Source organism: Panthera uncia, chromosome B4 (genome assembly GCF_023721935.1).
Source record: "Panthera uncia isolate 11264 chromosome B4, Puncia_PCG_1.0, whole genome shotgun sequence".
NCBI lineage: Eukaryota > Metazoa > Chordata > Mammalia > Carnivora > Felidae > Panthera > Panthera uncia.
The window spans coordinates 121138238-121148291 of record NC_064809.1 but is presented as its reverse complement, the minus strand read 5'-3'; the positions used below and the strand labels follow the sequence as shown (position 1 = coordinate 121148291).

The window sequence follows — 10054 nt, the reverse complement described above, 5'->3', positions numbered from 1 at the left end:
CTTGTTTCTATGTGATAGGGACGGCTTCTTCCTACAGACCTCATGAGCCAACCTTTCTTCTGCAACTTTCTCACCTCTCTCAGCCTTCACGGGATGGGAGAGACTCAGGGCCCTGCGCTGGGTTAGGTTTCGGCCTAAGGGGGATGTTGTGACCGCTCTGTTCTTCCATCCAGACCGCTCACACTTTCCCCGTATCAGCAAGAAGGCTGTTTGGCTTTCTCATCACTCACGTGTTCCCTGGAGTGGCACTTTTCTTGCCTTCACGAACTCGTGTTCACAGCTTGGCTAACTGGATCAAGAGGCTCTGTTGTGGGCCCGTCATGGTTTTTGCCATGCCTTCCTCACCAGGCTGACTCATTTCTAGTTTTTGATTTAAAGTGACAGACTCTCCCTTCCACTTGAACATGCAGAGGTCGCTGTGGGGTTATTAATTGGCCTCATTTCAATATTTCTGTGTCTCACAGAAGAGGAGGGAGAGAGACAGGGGAATGGCCAGTTAGTGGAGCCGTCAGAACACGCACCACATTTCTAGATTAAGTTCATGGCCTTGTACGGGAGCAGTTCGTGGTGGCCCCTAATTACAGTCGTAACATCAGATGACAGATCACTGTCACAAACAGAAGAATGAGAAAGTTGGAAATATTGCCGGAATTACCAAAATGGGACACAAAGTGAGCAGGTGCTGTTGGGAAAACGGCACCAATATTATGAAGGGTCGCCACAGACCCTCAATTTGTAACAAAACAAAACACGGCATCTGAGAAATACAAGAGAAGGACGTACGTCTGGGTTCTCTCTCCTCAGACCCTGGTCTCCTAGCTCTGTGTGCGAAACCTCCTCGGAGACGGTCCCGGCTCCCTCCCAGTCGGCTAACCTTGCAAGCTGCCCCCTCCCTTTTTAAAGCCGCTTGAAAGAAGTGCTGTGTAGACACAAAGGAACATCCCTAAAAACCATAAATAATGACGCAACAGACGCAGAAGTGCTCCAGCGGGGTTAGGAAAGGGACCTTTGGTTCCTAGCGGCCGCTTAGTGACCCCATCCTCCACTCTAAGTTGGTAACGAGCAGCTTACACTCTGGATCCTTCATTTTCAACTGTCATTCTCTTGCTTTCCCTTACGGTTCTATGCCAATTCTCTCTCTCTCTCTCTCTCTCACACACACACACACGCACACACACACACACACACACTGCCTAGTTCTGCCTGTTTGTTTACGCAATGGAATCACACTGTACGTATTCCTCTGTGACTTTCTCACTCAGCACTGCTTTAGACCGATCCCTCGTGTTCTAGATCTTGCTACGGCTGCTCCAGTCTTCTTGCGTGGATTCGTGTGTCCGTCCTCATCTGATGGCTACTGGGGCTGCTTCCAGGTTTTGCTTTTTGCTGTTCCTCACAGCGCCACGGATCCCCGTACGCGCCTACTGTGCTGGCTGTGTATCTGAGCGTGGAAGAGCCGGGCACCAGGCTGTGCAGCTTTCACCTCGTACTAACGTCAAACTGTCTTCCAAAGTGACTGTACCGGTTCATTTACACTCCTGCCAATGGTAAGTAAGCGCTCGATTCGCTCCACACCTTTGCCAACATTCGATGCCGTCAGACTCAAAATGTGCGGTGTGGGTGGAACGCAATGGTTTCTCAAAGCAGTTTAATTTGCCTTTCTCCTCCTTGCTGAGGTGGACGGTTTCACGTTCCGCCTCTTCAGCTTTCATTAACATGAGAATCAAAGGTTCCTGAGGTAAGAGGAGAGATTAACAGGCTCCCTAAAGTGGCCTTGTCCGATAGGTCCTGAGCCAGGCGTAAGAGGCTCCATCAGCCAAGCCTCTTGCAGGCCTTGTGCTAGAAGCTGGGGGGCGGGGTGGGGGGCTGACGGAGGGGAAGAACCCTGATTATCTAGAGCCAGAGACAGACAAGACACATACGGCAGTCTCCACGCAGAGTAATTCAAAGTGCTCTTGAGAGAACACAGAGTACCGCAGAGTGCATGTAGGGAATCCTCGATGGAGGCGGTCCGGAGCAGGGAGGTCAGGAGTCGAGAGTATGTGGAGCACAGAGCAGGCATGACCAGAAGGGGCAAGTGAAAGCAGAGGTCACAGGTGCAGGTGACGGGCCCTGTGTCCGCCAGGGGACTATGTGCCTATTTAGAGGCCCCCGATAGACACTGAGGGCTTGGGGCGAGGGAAGTCTGAGCAATGAAATCCTGGCTCTACAAAGAGTGGAAATAAACTGGCAGTGTAGAGACCAGTCAGGAAAAGCGCTAACACACCTCGGAGTACGTATTAACTGTGCCGACAACACCGTGCAACGGCATGCGAGAAGAGAGGGGCCCCGGGAACGGACTCCGCAGCCCCGAGAGCTCGCAGGTGTCACAGACGGAGGGGAGGCAGTATGGAAAGGCGGCGAAGAGGCTGGGCCTGTGACGCCACAGACCTAGCTCTGGGTCCAAACGCTTGCTGCGTCACTAAGCAGCAGTGTAATCCTGAGCGAGGATTCCTACCTGGGGCTGTTTCTCCATCTGTAAATGGGTGGGTCCGGGAGTACTTCCTGGGAGAGCTGCTGGAGGACGAAGGATAAGGACAGCCAGAGTGGGTCAGGACACAGGGCCTGGCACGTGCTGCGGCAAACACACACCGGGCTGATGCTGTCAGCCCTCGGCAATCGCCCGGGATGGAACAGACATTTTGGAAAGGTTTCGGTCCGGGTTAACACAAAATAGACATTTCTGCTTAACAACTGATGCATAAGAAAATCAGGTGCACGTCAGTGAACCAACTGAGCCCTGAACACCTACCGTGTGCCAGACACGGCCAGAAGCCGGAATGGTCATAACCAGTGGATCCGTACCCAAGGACTGCTCGGTCCGGAGAGGAAGGATTACAGACCCGCACGCGGCCGTGTGGGGAGGTAACAGGGGTACGTAGCTGCGGACGTACGGAGTGCTGGGACCGAGACAGAGTGCACCTGGGTGTGGTTGGGGGCGGCGGGGTGGGGGGCTGGTGCCGCTCTAAAGGTCACGACCTCAAGTAAGCTGGAGGATGGAATCGGAAGAGGCAACAGCACCACCACGTAAATCTCAGCAGCTAGTTCTCGTCATCGTCGACGCAGAACCTGAACTCTATCCGGCGAAGAATCCCGACACCATCATTCAATAAGAAGGCACACAGGGTGGATATTAATACCTTTTAATGTTTCACATTGTCTGTTTTTCCCAGAAGATACATAACAAAAATACATGGAATTTAATAGGAATCTCAGTACAGTGGGCAATTACAGAATCTAAATAAGACAAATCTATATATAAAGTGTAATCCTTCTTGGGGGGACAGAACATTCCATCCCACTAAGAAGAGAGAATCACAACATGATTAGGCACGAAAATCATACTGCCTATTGTTCTAACTTCAGAGACTGGCAGGCTTGGAGGAAAAAAAAAAAAAAACAACGGTTAAAAAAATAAATAAAACTGAACACAGTCAACTGCCTCAACTCCCCTCTTTGTCCCTTCCCACCTTCTTCACAGCACTGCAGGGGTGAGGGCGGGAGGCAGCGCCCCGGGGGGCAGGCGCAGGCGCTCTGCTGACTAAGAGCCAGGCAGGCGCAGAAGGTCCCTGAGGTGACCAAGAAATGTACTTTGAACCAAGCATTCGGGGTTGCGGCTGGAATACACGCAGAGGGGAGGGCCTGCGGACGGGAGGCCCGGTGGTCACAGCACACGTTTAAAAGCCAACTCAGAGAAAGAGAAGGTGGCCTCCACGTAATCCTGGAACAGTCAGCACATTCACGCAGAAATCTACAGCTGCAGACTCAATCCCTCTTTGTAATAAGACGAGTTGGAAAGCTAACGGAGCGCAAAACCTGCCACCATTCTGCCAGCAACGGTCATCCATTCAGCAGAAAAAGTCAAAACCATTCGGTTTTTCAATGAAAATCCTTCACATCCACCTGTGTTCAAAAATAATAACTTACGATATTAATAGCTTCCTTAAAAAAACGATCACCACAGAAGAGTTAAATCCTAAGTGTGGGAAGACCTATTTTCCTATGAATGTGGTTCTTAGGAAGGGGCAGATACATACAGCACGTGTGAAAAGTAAGGCCGTGATATTTGTGTGTTTAACTTAAAGCTAAAGTTACAACAACAACAACAAAAAAACAGTATTACACAAATTAAATGTTTCTTATTGCAAAAGAGCTCACTTTGACCAACACACAATAAACCAAGTAAAGGAAAACATTTATTGTTTTTCCCCATCTAAGGTGTACCTCTGCCTCCATGATGAGTACTGGCAGGAACCATGCTACAAGTTCCACGCCGGGGAACGTCGCTTGAGACGGGCTGGCCAAGGGGCCGTCACCTCACAACTGGTGATGTGGCACATGGGGCAAATTTGGCCAGATTCAATCATAAACGTACTCGTTGGTGGACACGGAACTCATTAGGGGTGACCCTGCTCAACAGGTGAGTCACTTGACTCCCGGGACCGTTCTCTCTCACGGGACAAGCCTATGCAGCCTTCGAGTGCCTCTCATGCGCGAGGCACCTTACTTGCACACTCTAGACAACACTTGCTTTTGGACAAAAATCGACTGCTAACGTTTCTCATCTCTAGTAATCACGTACACCTTGGAGGAAAAAAAAAAGGAAAAAAGTGATCAAATTGAGAAAGCTAAACAATGAGAATAAGCAAATCCAGAAAGGAGAGGTCGCGCTAAAACTGCTCGGCACTTGTTCCATCACCGCCCACCGCGGGGGCTTGGGGCCGGTGACTTCATGGACGCGCCCTCCGACGCGCTGCCGAGTGTCAGCTCCAGTCCGTCACGGTGACCCCAGTGCGACGCTGTCTGCCTTCCATCCACCACCTTCTACCCGAGAGATCCAAGGGGGCCTTGGGTGCCACCAGCGCGGGACACGCGGGTGCCAAAGCACAAAACCCTTCCTAAAATCTGCACCTTGGACTTGGGCAAGTTAACGCAGCAGTGGCTTGGAGTGTCGGCAACAGCATCCGCACTGGGGCTTAACCTCAGCAGCCAGCCTGGAGGATGCTTCCCCCAGAGCGCTTGGTCACCGACAAGGTTGTGAATACCTGCGGGGAGGACAAAGCATGAGATTTTCAGACACCTGAACAGATGAGTTAACAGGGAGTTAGAACAGACAGCACCATTCCCATCAAGAGTGACTTGGGGGACCACTTCAAATGAATAAAAACAGGAAAGTGACATGACCAGGAATGTCACAACTTCTCCCGAGGATAAAAGGGGAAAGACATTTTAAAACCAAGGTGAAAGAAAAAAATTTAGATTATAACTAATGAAGAACTTTATTACCATGAGGGTGATTAAAATAATTAAATGAGACGCCGCGGCTGGTCATCAATTCTCTAAAAGAAATGCAGGGTGAAATATTTTGGATGTGCAGAAAGGTATAAAGTGTACTATTACAAACACCCCTGTGTTCATAGACTCAGCTCAGGGATTACAAACGTGGTTAGAGCCCCACGTGTGTCCCCCCACCATCACCTCCTTCCTCCCCTCTCCCAGTCAGTGCTCACCATTCCTATACATTCCCTGCATTCCTTTTGTAGGTTTCTCACAACCTTGCTTCTAAATAGCAAGATGACAGATGCACTGTTCTGTTGTCTGCGTCCTGGGCCCCAGTATTCCTCGGAAATACTATATTTCCGTAATTCACCCATATGGATACAAATGGCTCTAATTCTTCCATTTGTCACCGAGTAGTATTCAGTTCCTCTAGTATACGATACATACTATAGACTACAGAACTCGACTATCAAACAGTGAATATATTACACATACACACCCAGGCTCCTAGAGCTGGCTATCCCTGCTACTGCTGATACGCTGTTTGCGATAGGCTCCGCGATGTCCCAGTCGTCTCCCTGCACCCAGAGCTAGACACACAATTGATGGGTTGGAGGCTATGCGTCACTTCTAGGCGACTGGATCCCCAGGGTGCCTGACCAACTGATACTTTCATTTGTAGTGACTGATGAGACCACCTCGTGTCATATCCTTACAAACACTCAGTGCTTACGGACTTAGAGCCTTAACATCGTCAGGCAGCTGTTTTACTGGCTACTGCGCAAGAGGGTCTACACAAAAACAATGATCCTCATACTTTGGTGAACAAAGTCTATTCACATTGATTAAAACACACAGAAATTATACTGATCTTAATATGGCAGATTTAGGGTAGGGCCCAGGAATCTTAGTTTTAGCAGGAGTCCCAAATGGCCTGATTCGTTCTAATGCGGGTATGCCCAAGCACCACACAGAATTTCTTGTGGAGTGCCAATGCAGGCAATGCACTGCGAATTCTTGGCCAAATCCAAAGTCTGGAAGTCTACCGATGGTAAGCTACCATCAGTTGCTTACCTTTGTAGTTTTACCAAATAGGAAGCCTACAGTCAAGATTTTTAGAAACCTAATACTTCTATACATTTAGAAACAGATTTTCATTCCTGATCTAATTGAGTAATTGGTACCAAACCAGCTCTCTGGGCAAAACACCAGACAACAGGCAGTGCTGTAATTCCCTAACAAAGAGAAACAAACAAGGTGAGCCTTCTTCAATAGGCCTGGCTTTCCATCTGGAAGCATCTGCAAGACCCTGGTGCAGTAGGAGGAAGGAGCCCAGAGAGAACACAGACATCTCCGGGACTCGAAGAGACAGAGTGGAGGCTGGGGAGGGAGAGGCGGCTGGGATTTGGGGGGTCAAATTCCCAAGAGGCAGCCACCCCGAGGAAGAGCTGTCCCCTCATCTCTGGCTGAATACCAAGCTGTGCACACCTAGAGGGCAGGGCTCCATGAAGCCAGAGAAGACACAACACCAGACAGAGAGCTGGAAGCTGACCACCACCAGAACCCACTCAGGGCTGGGAGATGCTCCAGTTCTCACTAACCAGAGTCAAGAGGCTTCTCTGAGCAATCAGTAGAGACCCTAGAAAGCCACATCTAAAAACAGGGTTGGGGCGCCTGGGTGGCTCAGTCGGTTGGGCGTCCGACTTCAGCTCAGGTCATGATCTCACGGTCCGTGAGTTTGAGCCCTGCGTCGGGCTCTGTGATTCTGTGTCTCCCTTGCTCTCTGCCGCTCCCCCACTCATGCTCTCTCTTGCTCTCTCTCTCTCTCTCTCTCTCTCTGTCTCAAGAAAATAAACATTAAAAAAACTTAAAATAAATAATATAAAATAAAAATAAAATAAAATAAAATAAAATAAAATAAAATAAAATAAAATAAAATAAAAATAGGGCTAAGCATTACTAGCGCCAGAATAAAAGCTACTCTAAACCACCCTAACAAAGCGTAAAAACAAGTTTCCAAAGGATCAAATGATGCACAAGGACATTAACGGTCTACCACAAAAACAAAAACAAAAACAAAACTCAGTACTCTTTAGAGGAAGACAACAAAGCACAGATTCAAAGTGCTAAATAAACAAAAAAACCTGTCAACCTAGAACTTCCTTCCATGAAGAAAGCAAAATAAAGACATTTCAAAGAAAAGCTAAGAGACTTTGTCACCAGCAGACCTCTACTACCAAAAAATGTTAAAGGAAGTTCCTCCAGCTCAGGGAAACGTAACAAAGGGAGAACACATTTTCCTACCATCACCTGCCTGCTGCTCGCCACCCAGGGCGAGCCTCTCCTTCCTCCTCCATAACTCCTCCTTCTGCCAGGCTGGGCTTTGGATCCCATCCCCTCGCCTTCTCATTTCACACATCACCTGAACCCACACCTTTTGATTCTTCACCTTGCCTTTTCCATTGGTTCTTGCTCCTTAGCATTTAAAAGGGCTCACACTGCATTTATCCTAAAACAATCCTCCCTCAACCTTAGGATCACCTCTACCACCACCGTCTCATCCTCTTTACAGGCACAATCTTAAGCTGTCAGTACTCATCATCTATTTTTATCCCTCATTTCACTGCAATCTGGCTTCCATCCCCGCCAGGCCAACGAAGCACCTCTCCTGGGGTTCATCAGGGACTCACCGGCCACCAAACCCAGAGGGCACCTTGCGGTTTTCCCCGCGCACAGCCTTCTGTAGCCCTCGTCGTCGACCTCACCTCCCTTTTGACAACTCCTTCTTTCCTCTTCCTGTCCCGTGAGAATGACCGTGCCCACATCCCTGTCTTGTGGCCGCCCCCCACCACGGCACCAGGCATGCTGGGATGCTCATCTGCCCGGGCTGACGGGCTGGCTGGCGGAGCCCCCGGAAGGCGGGCCGTGCAGCCCAGCCACCTGCTCTACTTACTCAGTGTGCCGCACGAATGCCGCCGCTGAGGCCAGAAGGTGCTGCCCAGGGCACCCACCCCCAGCGCTCCCCCCGGACACCCTCGCATCACACATCTCATTTAGCCCGCCTCTCCCTTTCGGGCAGATGAATCCACTATCTCCCCAGCCACCGTGTCCCTCCTCAACTACACGCCAGTAAGACCTAACGAACACCTCTTCCCGGATGGCACGTCAACCTCACCGTGTCCAAGACTGAACCCTTAATCCGGCTCCTTGGTGAATGCCATTACCAGGCCATACATCCGGAATTAATGCTTAATTCTTCTGTCTCCATTGCTGCTGCTAAGTAATCAGTTATGAGGTCTGATTCCACTCCTCTGTCAAATCTCATCTTTGTGTTAACACTGACACTTAGTTCCTGTCTTTATAATTCTGACTGAACTCCTCTGAGACTTTTGCTAGTTTCCAAAACATAGAGTGCCTTCACCTCCCTGTGAAGACCTTTTGTGTAGACCACACATTATATACTCTTGCCCTATTAGATGTTAGGGGCCCAGGGCTTGCTTTGACTGGGGACACATGTACAGAAGTGGGATGTGTCATTTCTGAAAATCCTGAGCACCAACACACGCATTTTTACATGTCCTTCCCCTCTGCCACTTAGCCAAAAATGCCCCGGGAAGGGGCTGCTTTCATCAGTGGGGCCTGGAGCAAAGCGGCATAGGAGTGGGGTCACAGCTGATCCACGATGCCCACAGAGCACCGGTGAGGAACAGACCCAAATCATCACCCAAACTGTCCATCCGTATTGCCCAGTCACGAAAACATAAAAAGGCTTTGTGTTCAGTTAATCAAATTCAGAAACATATTTGGCTGAGTATAATTAAGATTGCGATCCAAACCTTTTTGGCCACACCAAGCAAGCTAGAGGGAAACACGGGTATGTTTCTAGCCTCCCCTACATACAGGCCAAGCTTTTGCAGCCACACTAAGCGTCTAGTAAGACTGGAGGCCATGGCTTAGGTGAGTCCCCAGGGGATGCAAGACTCACAGAGTGCCCGTATCCTTGTTGGCACACCTGGACAAACCTTTTGGTCAGCTACCCTTTGATTCCTGAGAAATAACCGCCTTCCTGGTTTTTAATACAAAGAGGAAAAAGTACAAGAAATCAAGGCCACTTTCACTTATGCAAGTCAAAGCAATAACAATCAGCACCAAAACTACCTCTGAATAAAAGGAGAAAATACTTTTATGTACAGAAGGAACATTACTGAGAAAATCCTTGGTTCATTTCACTCTTAAAGCAGTGACAAAGCCTTTTTACTTCCTGCATCAGCACCTTATCATCATCAGCACCTTAAAAAATGTAGACCCAATGGACAGTATTTTAAAACATTACAAAAATGAAGCCAGGAGAAAATATGAATGATTCACATTTAAAAAAAATAAGACACTCATCTGTTAGCAAAGATACGTAAAAGTCTTTGAAAGTTTACGAGCTTAAGTTTTATTTCTCAGGAATTATTTTAGAAATAGAACTGGTAGATTTGGATAGAAAACTAAGCCCATCGGGAGCACCTGGGTGGCTCAAGTCCGTTAAGAATCCAAGTCTTGGTTTCGGTTCAGGTCATGATCTCATGGGGTTCATGGGTTCGAGCTGCACACTGACAGCACAGGGCCTGCTTGGGATTCTTCCTCTCCCTCTCTCTCCTGCCCCTCCCCTGCTCACACGCTCTCTCTAAATAAATAAGTAAAATAAACTTAAAAAAAAAAAAAAACTAAACCCATCAAAAATGCAAGA

The 10054-nt window shown here is 48.8% G+C and overlaps 1 protein-coding gene across 1 annotated transcript in view; it reads right to left on the bottom strand.

Annotated features, from left to right (window-relative positions):
- Positions 1–3166: 3166 nt before the first annotated feature.
- Positions 3167–10054, bottom strand: part of TXNRD1 (thioredoxin reductase 1) — an 88887-nt gene continuing 81999 nt past the window's right edge. Inside the window, exon 14 of the mRNA XM_049626719.1 lies at positions 3167–5084. Coding sequence (XP_049482676.1) covers positions 5022–5084 — 63 coding nt within the window. The 3' untranslated portion in view covers positions 3167–5021. The remainder of the gene's footprint in view (positions 5085–10054) is intronic.